The following is a 15,259-nucleotide window of genomic DNA, read 5'->3' as shown; positions in this document are numbered from 1 at the left end:
AATTTACTTCAAAAAGTAGCTGAATATTCAAAGTTCGTTAGAGCTTGTTTTAGTAAGATTGAGTGCACCTTAATTGCTGATGTCTCGACAAAAACTAAGCCTAGTTCTGATTAATTGTTAAATTTCAGTTTCTATTTCGACAAGTTATTATTATTATATTGCTTAGATTGTTTTCGTTGCTTGATCAAAAGATCAAGAAATAGCCTCCTGTGTTCAATGACTTCATCAAATGGTGCCTTTTTAAAAACTGTGCCTATAGTCTACTTTTTAATTTAGCACTAGAAAAGGTTGTAAGAGCCGTATGGACAAGCCATAACGGCACAATCTACAACAGATTAAGCCAACATATGGCATATGCAGACGATGTAGTCTTAACAGGGAATAACCAGAGCAGCGCGGGCGGATTTCAAGAATTTGAAGCGGCTTCGTAGAAAGTTGGTCTACAAATAAATAAGTCGAAGACGAAGTTTATGGTGTGTTCTCGAAGAAACCTGAATAGTGATGAAGCGTCTATATGCATAACTTACCAGTTTAAGAAGGTTTCATATTTCAAAGATCTGGGGGCCGCCGATAACTATGAAGTGAGTGTAGAAATAAAAGGCAAGCAGTTGGTGTTTCTGGGCTCTGCAGAAGGTCTTAAGTTTTTGTGAACTATATAAGGAGGCAAAGCTGATCGCCTATAAAAGCACATCTACACAACCACTGCGTATGCCAGTGAAACGTGTGTGTAATCAAGGAGGATGAAAGGCTGCTAAATGATTGGTAGAGGAAGATTCTAAGGGAAAATCTTTGGCCCAGTGAAACAAGAAGAAAGGTGCAGAATTAGGAAGAATAGTGAAATAAGAGAGCTGTAACAGGAGCAAGATTTAGTAGGATGGATTAAGAGGGGAAGATTGAGATGGCTAGGGCATTTAGTGAGGATGGAAGATTCCAGATTTCCCAGAAAAATGATGAATGGGCACCCAGGAGTGGGGCGAGAAAAAGTGGAAGACCGAGGATTAGGTGGGTGCGTGATGTAGAAACAGACATTGGAAGTCTGGGAGTAAGGACATAGAAGAGGAATTGCTTTGGTAAAAATGATAGAGGAGACCAAGGTCCTTCGTGGACTGTACAGCCAGAGGAAACAGAAGAAGTGTTCAATGACTCCAAAATGTTATTTATCAATTATAAAATGCACCTGTAGTCTTCCAAATAAACTGCCGGCCTCCTGGTTGCATTCTCTCATTACATTATTTTATGACTATCCCTCACTGTAGCTGCAGCTCCTATGAAGAGAAAATAAAAGAAGTGTTTAGTAGGCTATCACTTAACTTAATTTCTTCCTTATGTTTTTGAAAATTAATCTCATACTAATCCCTGATTACCATCCAATATTACTTATAAAATTGTCCACATTCATACCAATAATATTTTTCTATCTTTTGCAGATGTAATATACCAAAACCTGAAGTGTACCATATGAAAAGTGAAGAATCAGAAGGTGAAGGTGATGCAAGTTGTCTTCTATCAACCGATCAAGGAGATAGCCGAGATCCTTCCGCAAAAGAAACTTTAACAGATCTTAGGTAATTTAATAGAATTGTTCCTTCATTTTTATAAAAAAAAAAAAAAAAAATAGATAAAAAAGAAAAAAAAATATTCTTACATCCAAGCTGGTATCATGGTTATTGAAAACTTAGTTAAACATTTTATTTTATTTTGCTTTCAGTTTATTTTATTTTTATTTTAGTTAAAACCCCCCCAGCACGTCGGCTTTTATTTGCCTAGTAGTAAATTATGCAACTTCTTTTTATAAAGATCCGTTTAGTTGAATAGTTTGTATGGGTGCAGTAATATCGAAAATATTCCCTCGCTTTTATTATTATTGCAATTATTGTTATTATTATATTTATTCCTTGTGGGTCGGACAACGTGTCAATTTGTTATTAATGAAGTAATTGCTATGATTGTTGAAAATATATGAGGGTCGTTTGAAAAGTCCGTGCAAAAATAAAAACTACTTAATTTTTTGGGGTAAACCTTTTTTATTTTTCAACATAGTCTCCTTTTAGGCTTATACACTTCGTCCAACGCCGCTCTAGTTTGTTGATCCCTTCCGAATAATAGGATTTGTCCAAGTCTGAAGAATAGCCATTCGTTTCTGCAATCACCTCCTCGTTTGAATAAAATCTTTTTCCCGCCAGCCATTTCTTCATATTGGGGAACAAATAGTAGTCCGAGGGAGCCAAGTCTGGAGAATAGGGGGGATGTGAAACGAGTTGGAACCCTATTTCCATTAATTTTGCGACCACAACTGCTGAGGTGTGAGCTGGTGCGTTGTCGTAATGGAAAAGGATTTTTTTGTGGGCCAATCGTGGGCGTTTTTCTTGCAGCTCGGTTTTCAAACGGTCCAATAACGATGAATAATATGCACCTGTAATAGTTTTACCCTTTTCCAGATAGTCGATGAGGATTATTCCTTGCGAATCCCAAAAGACAGTCGCCATAATCTTTGCGGCCGAAGGAACGGTCTTCGCTTTTTTTGGCGCAGATTCCTCCTTGGTAACCCATTGTTTAGATTGTTCTTTGGTCTCAGGAGTGTAGTGATGTATCCATGTTTCATCCACAGTGACGAAACGACGCTTAAAGTCCTGCGGATTCTTCTGGAACAGCTGCAAACCGTCCTTGCAACACTTCACACGATTTCGTTTTTGGTCAAGCGTGAGCAATCGTGGCACCCATCTTGCGGATAGCTTTGTCATGTCCAAATGTTGATGCAAAATATTATGTACCCGTTCATTCGAGATGCCCACAGCACTAGCAATCTCACGCACCTTCACTCTTCTGTCATCCATCACCATATCATGGATTTTATCAATGATTTCTGGAGTAGTAACCTCAACAGGGCGTCCAGAACGTTCAGCGTCACTTGTGCCCATATGGCCTCTCCGAAAATTTGGAAACCACTTATAAACTGTTCTAATCGAAGGTGCAGAGTCACCATAATGTTTATCAAGCTTCTCTTTAGTCTCCTGAGGCGTTTTGCCTTTCATAAAGTAGTGTTTAATCAACACACGAAATTCTTTTTCGTCCATTTTTTGAAAATCACTCGACTTCCTCGATTCAAACGAATGCCAAACACAAAGAAATAGACCGATCTGGCTGAAACTTGGTGTGTGTTCTTCCAAGAAATGCTACTAACTAAACATAACCACGATACGCGCCAGTGGTGCTATCTCTCTGACTTTGCACGGACTTTTCAAACGACCCTCATAAAAGAAGCTGCGCATGAAATCCTTTAAATGTAATAATTTCAGGTGCATGATGATTATATTAAAGAGCTTAATACTAGCAAATCAATGTGAATTTTTTTATATGCAAACAATTGATGCCATTATATTTGATAAAAATATTAATTAATTTAAATAAAATACTAAGGGACATTTTGAAATAATATTTCATCACGATCATGGAAGTAGTGCGATTATTATTATTGAAGATTTATTCTTCAGTTCAGTTCCAGTAATAATAATATTCAATTTAATTTTATTTACGCATTTTTTCATTATTATAATTATTGAAGGTTAGCAGCTTTTGAAAAGTAGTGACGAGTTTTTAAATCTTTAATATTATAAAACATTCAGAAATTTTAAAAAAATAAATAAAATATATTGAAGGTTGAAAAGGGCATGATTTAATTTAGAATTGTAAAAACAAAATTTATTTCTAGTTGTTCTTTTTTAAACTTATTTTTAACATCAATATAATTTTTTCTTTCTTTTTCGATTACGTTTCTCCTAGTATAAGAGTTCTTGATTACACATAATTTTGTGTGCACAGCCTAAGCTCAGATTATCTAGGAAGTTTATGGACTTATGAAGGAACCAGAGAACCAATTGGGTAAGGCTGTGAAAAATTCTTTCGTTTTTCCAAAAATAAAACAAAAATTCTATTTTACCCATCTTTATTATTATTTTTTAAAATAATTTCATATTTTTGTTTAAATTTTTCACAAATTTACACTGGGAAATTAAATAAACAGCTATTTCCAGACTTTTCTGATATGTAAGAAAGGTTATTACTTTTCTTTTTTTGCTAAAAGTGCTCTAATTTTATTAGAAGTAGGTCTAATTGCATTTTTAGTACGAATAACTTTTATTTATTCAATTGTCTTGTCATAAGCATGTTATTTACCTTGAAGTAGTAAAAAATTTCATAAAACCTTTTAGAGCAGCTCATTTTTGGAGAAAATAAGGTGAATTTTATTTTGCTATTTCATTTTTCTTTTTTACTATGTGCTCTACGATCGGCGTAAGTTCTTATTTTATATTTGGTGTGTAATCAGTATTTTTATATGAAATCAATATTTTATTAGCTATTAATTTGTAAAAAAACTATTTGAAATTTATCTAACTTTTCAGGTCATCTACGGAGGAGGATGATGCATGCTGGTTTGGTTCACAGAGAGAAGGAGATGCATTTCCCAAAGCTTTTGAAAGAGACTTAGTCACCCCAACTAATAGTACAATAGATAAACTTGTATGTATTATTCTTTATACCTATTTATTTTTAAATATCTTTTATGCATTTATTTATTATTATATTATTTATTTATTTTGTATGTACTTGATTTATTTATTTTATATACTTGATGAAATAGGCAGTTTATTAATTGTTCACTCAACACCATTCTATTTTTGTATTGGAGTAAACTTTGTATGATAACTATAACAGTAGTTGTATGATTACTTTAGTCAAGTAAGTGATTTGTCTTGGCCGTCTCCAGGGATCCAGATGGATTGGTTGGAAGGGAGGATCTACTTCAATTTCCTCTTTCTGAATGGATTTTTTTATCTCTCTCTCCTTCTCTAAAACTCATTAAAAAAAACATTAGTGTTAATACTGTTATCCCTAAAAATAGGGTTGCTCATTCTTTCGCCGCTTTTCTCAATATTTCTTTGATGTAATTAAAAGTAATCTAAAGTAATGCCAATTTTCTCAAATGGATTTCATGTCCAACTAACGTAATCGAGGACGGAGGCAAACATACTTTACTAAGTATTCTTTTTAATAACCACTAAATAAAACCCAAGGCCTAGAAGGGGAATTGAACCTCCTGGTTCGTTACCACAATACATATTAGCTATTATAATTATGTAGTTATAATAATATAACCTTCTTTCTGAAAAGAAAAACCTTTAGTATATAATTAATTGGTTCAAAAATATATTATTATGGGGATTTTTTTCGAAGTGTGTTTCAATTCATATCCAATGAGTTTTTTTCGTTTGTCATAAAGTATTAATTTCTGCAGTCCACGGGGTAATATCTTGTGCTGTAGTTTTCTTAATTGGATCTTGAGATCTCAACAACTTGTTTCAACTATTTTAAATGACCTGACAACTTATGAAAACTTGTTCTATTATTGCTATCATTCTTAATTTATGAATAATTTCATTAAATTTCTAATCGCCAAAAAAAATGAACTGTCACTGATAATTTTTCAGAGTGATAATCAGGATACAACAACTGAAGATAAAAGTCCACTAGAGGATGATGTTAATCGAGTCGATGGTGAAGCTTTAGTTCGTGCAATTGAAGAAAGGCGGCGTTCTTGCTTAGATCATCATTGGGCAGTTCCTAAACATTCAGTTGACAGTGAAAAAGAAGATAAAGAAGAAAAAGAAATATTTCAAGAACCTGAACAAGGTAAATATCTCTTTTTTTACTTAAAAAGTACCTACATGTTTATCTTTTTGTGTTTTTTTTTTTTTTTGGAAAAATTTTCAAGTACTGATCATTTTCCAGCTCCTGAAGAAGGCCGTAGAGGTAGTGAAGGTCATCTTGTAAAATTATCTTGTCACGATTCTGGAATAGATATACGTGATCCACCTCCACCTCCACCAACAGTACCGAGGAAGACTGTCTATTCAGATGCTGATATCTTATTGGCAGGTGATGGTGAATTCGTGCCACCAGTGTCAGTACAACCTTTACATACAACCACGACAGAAGAAGAGAAAAAGAAACAGTCAGTTTCGTTTAGTCTCGATGAGGAAATTAAAAAAGATGAAGATAAACAAGAACCAAAAAAGAATAAGGTGTTAATACTAATCTTTTTAGAAATATTATGATAGAAAAGTATGATTCTTCTAAAGTATTCGAAAGTATGGTTCTTCTTAGATGGGCCAGTAGTCAATTTTAAAGTAGGCTGACTTAAAATAAGGAAGTCAAAGGTTACAAATTACACTTTAAAAATTTTCTTCTGATCTCTCTGAAATATTTGAGAAAATGTTAGGAAATTATTTCAAACAAGTACTTAAACAAAAATTGACTACTTATCCATCTAAAAGAGTCTTCAATGAATTAAACAACTTGATAACTAACATTGTTGAGTGCTCGTAGACATGTTTTCATGCAAAACAAACGTAATTTCTCGTACGAAGATAAAAGGAATCCTGGAAAATGATATACCGTTAGAAAACCCATTAGACAAGGAGACTTTTATAAAAAGTGCCAGCACCTAGGTCTGATAATGATCACATAAGAGCCTAATGAGTTTTCTTGACAATTTCGATTACTTTTATTTTTTCAGCATTCTTTATTAAGAAGCAGTGCTTCTTTATTAAAATGTTAGTCGTTTTTATGTTAAGCTCTAAAGGAGTACTGCCCAAATTTCTGGATATATCCACTTCGATTATCGATTAAGGAATTGATCTGTAAATCCTTCTTTATTAAAATGTTAGTCGTTTTTATGTTAAGCTCTAAGGGAGTACTGCCCAAATTTCTGGATATATCCACTTCGTATATCGATTAAGGAATTGATCTGTAAATCCTTAAATGATTGAAGAGTTTTAAAATGTTAAAAACATTTTAATTTAATTGAATTTATGTAATTTAGATGCTTAAGAGGCTCTCGTATCCATTGTCTTGGGTTGGAGATATAACAGGCAGTGATGATAAAGATTCCTTACCTTCATCGGCTGACTCACATCCATCTTCTGTTTTTAGTATTTCCAAAGTATTTTCAAGGTCAGTATTTTATTTCTTTAAAATTATTTTAATATTCTACTTTCATTATATAGAATACATAAAACTTCTATAAAAAATTTTTTTTTACAACTTTTAAGATTTATAGAATGTATTTGATTATTAGTAAGAGAGCTAAAGTAATTTTTTAAGCAGTGTCATAGAGCAGTTTTCACATATGATTCTGCTTAATTGTTTGTTTTTAAATTACGCTGCTTTTTAAGGTAAATGGAAAAAGTAACGCTAAATATTTCTCTTTTTTTTCAAATGCTGCTATTGCGCGTCATCCATCTACTTACCTTATCATTTGCTTTTCCTAAATCCCAAAATATTTTTAATCACAATTCTTGTTTTAATATATATATATATATTTTAAACCTACCAACTGTTAGCTCTCCCATAAATATGGTAACTGATTTTGGTTCTGGTCTCTTTATGAAAACCCCTAGTGAAGATGGTGGAAAATTTCCATTTCCACCAACTGATTCCCAATTAAATTCCGCTCCATCCTCGGCTCCTTCTTCTGCCCCATCTTTCTCTACCTCAAACATCATCAACACTGTAGGGTAAGTGATTAATAAAATAAGTGTTGTAATTATTTAAACATTTATTTTATTTATTTTTTTGTTTTTTGTAATGCTATTCAGAATTGATGTGCAAATCCTTTATTATTTTTATTTTATGTTAAACAATGCTATAAATATTGTTGTTGATGTATAGGGTACTTCCTTTATAATTTATTACCGACAAAATTAAAACCTTTGCATCCTTCCACTGTTTGATTTTTTGTTTTTCAGAAATATTTTTGAAATAAATGTAATTTATTCATGTATTAATTAGACAAGGTGTTAATTTTATAAACCTCTTACAAAAAAATCAAAGTTTTTAACAGTCTGTTATGTTACAAAATTTTGGGATGTTTTACAGTGTTAGTATTCTGATATTTTTGTGACAATCATTACTTTTAAACCATTATTCATTTCAATTGGCTCATTCATTAATTTTATGTAAAAAACTCCCTAGAATGTCAGAGACAAGGTCTCTAAAGATACCATAATGAATGACTGAAAATGATCGTAGATTGAAAAACTTGGCAACAATTCATAAAAAGGACAAAAAGTTTGTAATATCTCTCTTTATGGATGAATCTATCAGTCTTCAAAAAAAAATTTTGAAACTCTAAAAATATTTATGAATTCGCAATTTTATCCATCATTCTTTCTTAATTAGTTCGTTTTCTCAGGATTCTCATCCTACTTCAGTGTTTGGTGCATCAGTTTGTATAGAGAAATATTGCTTCACCTTAATCGTTTTTCTGACTGTAATGGTTGTTCTAGTTATTAATAATGTATTATTGAATTTTCTGCCCTAGAATTGTTAACGCTAGTTAACTTAATTTATCTAAGAGGTATAATAATATAAAATTAGCACTTGGTAAAACTTGTATCAAGTTATAAATTCAAAGAAGTTCAGATTTAAAAAATTAAAAAATAAAAATACGTATGTACAAACCACTCTGATTGACATTCATGTTTTGCATTTTCATTCACCACAAACATATGATTTTTTTTTTTTAAATATGTTGAAGCACAAGAATTTTTTTTTTTTGCTATCTGCTGCAATATTTATTTTTTAGGAAAAATAAAATATTTAATAGAGCTGCATTTAGGTGTCTAAAATTTCTAAATATTAGCACTTAACTTACAGTTTTAATGGAGAATAGCAGACAGTCTCTATTTTATTTTAAAGTAGGTCCACAGATAAAAAGCAGCAAATTGGCTTGCTTTAAATAAGAACATTTTTGCATGTTATTATTCTTATTATACATAACCTCAATGTTATTAGAGAGTTTAAATGTAAAATTAAATAGGCTATTTTTATTAAAATAAACAGATATTTGATTTTAATGTACTTATTGATCAATAAGATCATCTAGTCATCTCGTAAGTTCTCTGGTTATCTCCGTAAAACTATGTTAAGTCTCTGTACCACCTATACCTAATCTCATTAGACTATCTGTTGAATATAACCGACCAAGAAAGAGGGAGCTGCCCATCATATTATTAATCGCATTTATTTTGATAAGAAGATGCTAATTATTTGCTTACTAATAGTTGAAGGTTACTAGTTGTAATACATATTCGTAATGGGAATAGCCAGGATGAAAGCTGATTGGTTGGGTTTGAAACCGATTGATTTTATAACCAGTATTTCACAAATCCAACATCCAATTGTACTTCAGAAAAGTTATCTGAAAAATCACAGATTGCAATCCATTTTACTGATTTTAATTAAATCGTTTCGACTCATACATCGAAGATGGTAGCCAATTTGCACCTCTTAATGACCTCGACATGAAATAAATATGTTTAAAATAAGAAGATAGAAACTAAGAGATAAGAGATGAAGTCCACGCAGAAGTTCTTCCTAGAAGAATTCTTGATAATCCAAATTGTATTATGTCAATAAAAATGAGTATGCTTTGATGGATACAAACACACGTATTAGCCTATATTATTTTAAACTCTCTAATTAGCATTTATAAAATAATTTGCATGAATTTTCGTTATGCCTATTATTATAGTTGTTTTATTTTATATATACATTTAGATACTGTAGGAATCATCGATCTACCAACTCTGATATATTTCTTTTTTGCAGGAGTTAAAATAGTTTTCATATTTTAATTTTTTTCTCCCTTAATTGTAGAGTTAAAATATTTAAAAATTCAACCTGGAACGGTAGATTAAATAACCAATGTGCAATCTTTAAAAAATTTAAATAAATAAAATGATTTATAATGCAGCAATGAATTTAAAGCCAATTTTAGTTGGAAATTTATCTCTGATTGTTTATTCTGCGAACTTGCTTAATTAAAGTTGTCTCTTTATTCATTATAAATTGTAATTTTAGAAATCGAAATTGAAAAAGTTTATTTACAGTTTAAAATAGAATACAAGTTATACAAACGAGGTTTCAGGCTGCAGTGCCTATTTACACTTCAAAACTTTAATATTTACATTGGTATACCTGTCAAACTTAATAGTAAGGCAAAAATTATTATAATTTATTAGAAAAATAAGAATCGTTTGTTGCGTTTTTTTTATTTTAATTTTCAATATTTTTTTTTCAGGAGATCTTCTGTTGGAACATTTATACGGCAACAACATCAAAGTAAACCTGGTCCAAAATTGGACTATAGAAGTATGGTATCAGTTGAAGATATGCCCGAACTTTTTGTACCGTTTGATAGTGAGTATATATTTGATAAATTAATAGATAATTTTGTTTTTTAACAATATAGTTTTATTTTCAACTACTCCTTTTATTAGTTTATATTTTTTTTCTACTTTTAAATCAAATTTTAGACTTCTTATTTCTGATTCCTTATATATATATTTTATGTATGTTTAGTAAATGTTTCATTTCTAAAAGACAATACAGAATTCAATAATTTACAGAAAATGATTCTATTTTACTACATGACATCAGCACTGGCAGTGTAGTTGTTTTATAACTGTTTAGTGTAGTCATAGACCGCTTGTAATTTTTCCTTTTTTTTCGTAGTTACAATTTTTGCTTTGAACTTTAAAGGGGAGGAAATTTTTAAAAAAAATATTTATTCCTTTTTTAAAATATTATTATTAACGAAAGAAATTTCGTACAAACTATTTATATTTAAAAAAAAATAGCATCTAATATAATGTGTATTTCTTACAGCTTATTTTATTTATAGAAAAGTCTGCTGAGTATAAAGTTTGGGGTGTATTATTTTGATATTTTAAAGTTTGTTTTTTTTATATTATATACATTAAATTAGAAAAATAATCTCAATTTTTGTTTCCATATTTAATAAATTAGTGTATCTTTACTATCTCTGCATGATATGATATACATTTTTATATGTATTTTTAGATTTAGATTAGGTTTATTGCCCCAGCCTTATATTTAAACAAAAACAAGATTAAAACAGTCATTTCTTTGGTAGACCCCTTTAAAGACATGATCTCATTATTGGTCAATGTCATTATGTTTACATGAAACATGAAAAAAAAAGTGTTTGGATTATTTAATGCTTCGAATGAAAAGATAAAACACAATGCATAATGCATACGTTTGAAATAAAGTTTCTAAATAGAGTTGCAGTGAATTTCATTTCATCTAATAAATGTTGTTCAATTTAAATTGAGCTCTGTATTATCTAAGATTAGAATTTATTATAACTAACGTTCATTTTAGCAAGGTGTTCATTCTTGTTTTTTTTTCTTTTTTAAAGTTTTTTCCTTTGTCCAGCAAACATTATGGTCGCCCTAAAAGTAAGCCCAGATAATGCTTGCCTAATTTATTAAGAGCTAGATTTTCAATCTCTCCGACATAAAGCATTTAAAGCCATCTCAAGACCAACTTTCTGATACGATTACAAATTTAATTTCGCTCATTGAAGTTATGAGTACACACATAAAACAGTAGCGGATTTATATTGATTTAAATGTATTTATTTATTGTTATTTTTTACTTTATTTGTGTATTTATTCAGTTATTTTTTTATTTATTTATTTATTTATTTATTCAGTTATTTTTATTTTATTTATTTATTTCTTTTTAATTATTATTATTTATTTTATTTTTTTTTTATTTTTTGGTGCATCGGCTGCATCGGTCATTAGTGCCAAAAATGTATTTATTAAGAGGTTTGTTGATCCATGGCCGTGATTCAGCCCTTGAGTCTTGCCATTTATGGATGGTACCCGTGAATTTATGACTCATGTATGGCATTATGCTTTACCCATTTTTACTGTTAGCAGCTATTGCTAACCTTATCCTTTGATAATTAATTTTCGTTTTGGTTTATTTTCCAGAGAAGGTGCTCACTTCTAGTAATGTGCTGGATATTTTCTTCAAATTTAATAAATTATTTCAACTTAAGTAATTCATCGATTTTCACTGTTACAAGCTCTCCATTAGCTTTGCTGGGGGACATTGGCCATTTTGTGTTGCACAGAAATTCTTTCATTAGAGTTACTGCATTAGTTCTTTCTTCGTAACTATTTGCCTTAGTTATTATGGAAGATAAAATATTCTGAGTGTAGGAATCTATATTTTGTTACATCCATGCTGGCCTTACTATTTTCAACTCCAACAACTGTGCCTAGAATATTCTTGTTCACTCTTTTTCTCTGGTCAAAACCTTATTGAATCCTCAAGAAGGTTTGGAAAGAAATTTGAAGTTAAATAGACTTTTAATTTTCCTAGAAAGACTTAGCCGCAAATATTTAAAAACTTTATTATCAAACATGTTGTTCATTCAAATTAGGTGGCACATATATTACAAGGAAAGGCAAATTGGTGATAAAATATTGAGGAAAAATCCTTTATTAAAAAGAAAAATCAAAATTGTGAAACATAGGTGGGACTAACGCACTGATTATTTTTTGTCTGTTGTATTTGCGATACGGTGACTGATGTAGTTCATGCACCATTATTCCCGCAACTTGAAGAGCTGGGTACGTCTGCAATGACAACAAAAATACCTCACATTAGCATGTAACTTACCCTGGTCCTATTTTCATTTATTTATTTATTTTTTTCATTAATTTAATTGTGTTCGATGTGTGGTCATTTTCATGTAACGGCTTTTTTGTTTTCTCTCCATTTTTTTTTATATATTTACACAAAAAATTTTAAAAGAAATGTGGTATGTTTTTGAAAATATAAAACCTCACTGAATGTTTTTTTTTTGTTTCTATAAGTTACACCAGAAAAAGAAAAAATTGTCACACTACACGTTTTGGAGACTTGTGTAGTTTGTTTTTTAAAGTGACCCTTTATATTTTTAATTTTATTATTAAAATTTTTATACAATTTTTTAATAGAGTCAACCATTCAGACATATGTTGATATTATTTAGTTGTTCTGCATGATTGTAGCAGGCTTTTTGTTTGTGTGATTATATAAGCCGAAAAAAAGTTGATTTTTTTTCACTTTTAAGTTAAATTAATTAATATTAGTTTTATCATTCTTATAAAGAATATAACAATAATTGTTTAAGCAACAAGTGATTATTTGAAACATTGAATATTATAATGAGCTCCGCCTTTGTACATGTCGTGAGTTTCGACCTTCATTAATTTCATTCCTCAACTCTAAAACTATCAATCCGCTTGTTGAAACGCAAAGAAAATGCTTAGCTATTTGGTACTTGTTTCCCATTCAATCTAAGAATAAAAAAGTAAAGTAATCGCCTATTTTTTCAGGCGGGGCTTAACGTCCAACTACCAATTAGGTGTCGTGGACGGAGGAGACTATCAAACATACTTTACTGTAAATTTCTTTTTATTAACCATTAAATAAAATCCAAGGCCTAAGACCGGGAATCGAACCCAGTACCATAATACATATTAGCTTCGCAGGTCTCGCCTCTACCGTGGCGTGGCGCCTTAATCTAAGAATATAAGAAACGTAATATTTATTGTCGGGCGGGCTTATTACTCTTTCTGTCCCATTATCTTTTATAATTTCTAGTGAACTTCAGATGCTCCCTTGTATGTTGTCACAGGAGTCAGGTTACTTCAACTAAATCGAATTAATTTCTAGAATATTGCGGTATAATTGATGGTACAAAGCAACCCTACTTTTTGATAAGAGTCTAATTTTACAAATATATGCAAGACTTGGCTCTGGATTAATAACCCCAAGATAGGCTTGGATCTGACAATGGAATAGGCTTTGTCTGGAAGTAAAGTAAACGAAACTCCTTTTATCTTTTGGTGTTTACCCTTATGGCAAAAGATCTAGTAATTACTTGCTAGATGTAGTTTTTTGATGCAAATCCTCTTATTTTATTTATTTTTCTGTCTGTTTTTCGGAATGGATGTCCCCTTTATTGATCAACTTGCAATATTTTTTGTCTCCTTCTGATGTGGAAAATATTCCAATCGTGTCAAATTTTGACACAAAATAGTACAAGTCGATAATAAACTTTTAACCGAAAGTGTCAACCACTTCATAAAATAGTTTTTCACTTTTACGATTACTAGAGCCCAGTTTACACCTATTTCAATAAATAGGTTTTATTCGAAACATTTTTCGAAGTGCTTTCTTTATCAAATAGGATTACATGAGTCCTAAATTTCCATGTTTGAAGAAACTTTCACAGTCATTTCTCAATTCTCTGTCATTGAAATTCATTCTTGTTTCGAGTTCAGGTTTTATATTTTCAATATTTTAATTTTCCTTTTGGGTTTTTATTTATTTTTGTAAGTTGCAATCTGCAACATAATATTCCATAACTCATATTCAGCTTGGATAACAAAAATTTTTTTCTTCCATTTCTGTTTGTAGTCAAGTATTGTTCTGGAGGTTCATACTTTTTTATTTTATTTTTTTTACTAAAATACTCCCAATTGGAGAAATTACTTTTTGAAGTCCTATTGCAACAAACCAAAATCACTTTCTTCTGCAAAGCTAAAAAATAATTTTTTTTTATTTTCAGAATCTAAGAAAAATATACGTTAAGTATTTACTTTCTTATTAATTATTTACTTATATTTATATATTTGAAAAAATGCCTTCTATATACCGAAAAAGAAAGCAAATAATTAAAAATTTAGTAACGGGTATTAGACAGACAATTGACAGCACTGCTGAGCTGGAGAACAACACTATTGTGACTACCGTCGCATCTAAGCAACAACGGTACTACGTTAAAAATCGCGAGGGAATAATTAATAAACAGAGACAATATAATTTAAGACAAAAAGAAAAAATCCAAGAAAAACAGGAAGCGTACAATTTAGAACATAAAGAAAAAATCCAAGAGAAACAGAAAGAGTACAATATAGAACATAAAGAACACATAAAAGAGAAAAAGAAAGAGTACAATATAGAACATAAAGAACATATTAAAGAGAAACAGAAAGTGTATAATATAGAACATAAAGAACACATAAAAGAGAAACAGAAAGAGTACAATATAGAACATAAAGAACACATAAAAGAGAAACAGAAAGAATACGATTTATTTCATAGAGAGGACCAAAAGAAAAAACAGAGTGAGTACGATTTATCTCATAAAGAGGAAATAAAGAAAAAACAGAGAGAATATGATACAGCTAATTCAGAACAAAAACGAAAGAAGCAAAGTGTATATAATGTCCATAAATTTGGCATAGCAAGGAAGTAGAAACAAAAAGACAGAATAAGCAGTGAAAAGAAAACTGAAACCCAAAGAAAGTACAATGAAAAGAAAAGA

The 15,259-nt window shown here is 30.4% G+C and overlaps 1 protein-coding gene across 1 annotated transcript; it reads left to right on the top strand.

Annotated features, from left to right (window-relative positions):
- Positions 1-898: 898 nt before the first annotated feature.
- Positions 899-14,785, top strand: LOC141448426 (uncharacterized). Its single transcript, XM_074116783.1, has 10 exons — positions 899-1,002; positions 1,428-1,565; positions 4,401-4,518; positions 5,487-5,688; positions 5,788-6,080; positions 6,881-7,011; positions 7,401-7,574; positions 10,142-10,260; positions 12,477-12,512; positions 14,501-14,785. The coding sequence occupies exons 1-10, from the start codon at positions 899-901 to the stop codon at positions 14,521-14,523; spliced, it is 1,338 nt and encodes a 445-aa protein (XP_073972884.1). The 3' UTR covers positions 14,524-14,785.
- Positions 14,786-15,259: the final 474 nt, after the last annotated feature.

Source organism: Rhodnius prolixus, unplaced genomic scaffold (genome assembly GCF_049639745.1).
Source record: "Rhodnius prolixus isolate KJV_2025 unplaced genomic scaffold, Rpr scaffold_31, whole genome shotgun sequence".
NCBI classification, from domain to species: Eukaryota; Metazoa; Arthropoda; class Insecta; order Hemiptera; family Reduviidae; genus Rhodnius; species Rhodnius prolixus.
Note: the sequence above shows the minus strand (reverse complement) of the source record. Positions and strands in the feature narration are given on the sequence as shown.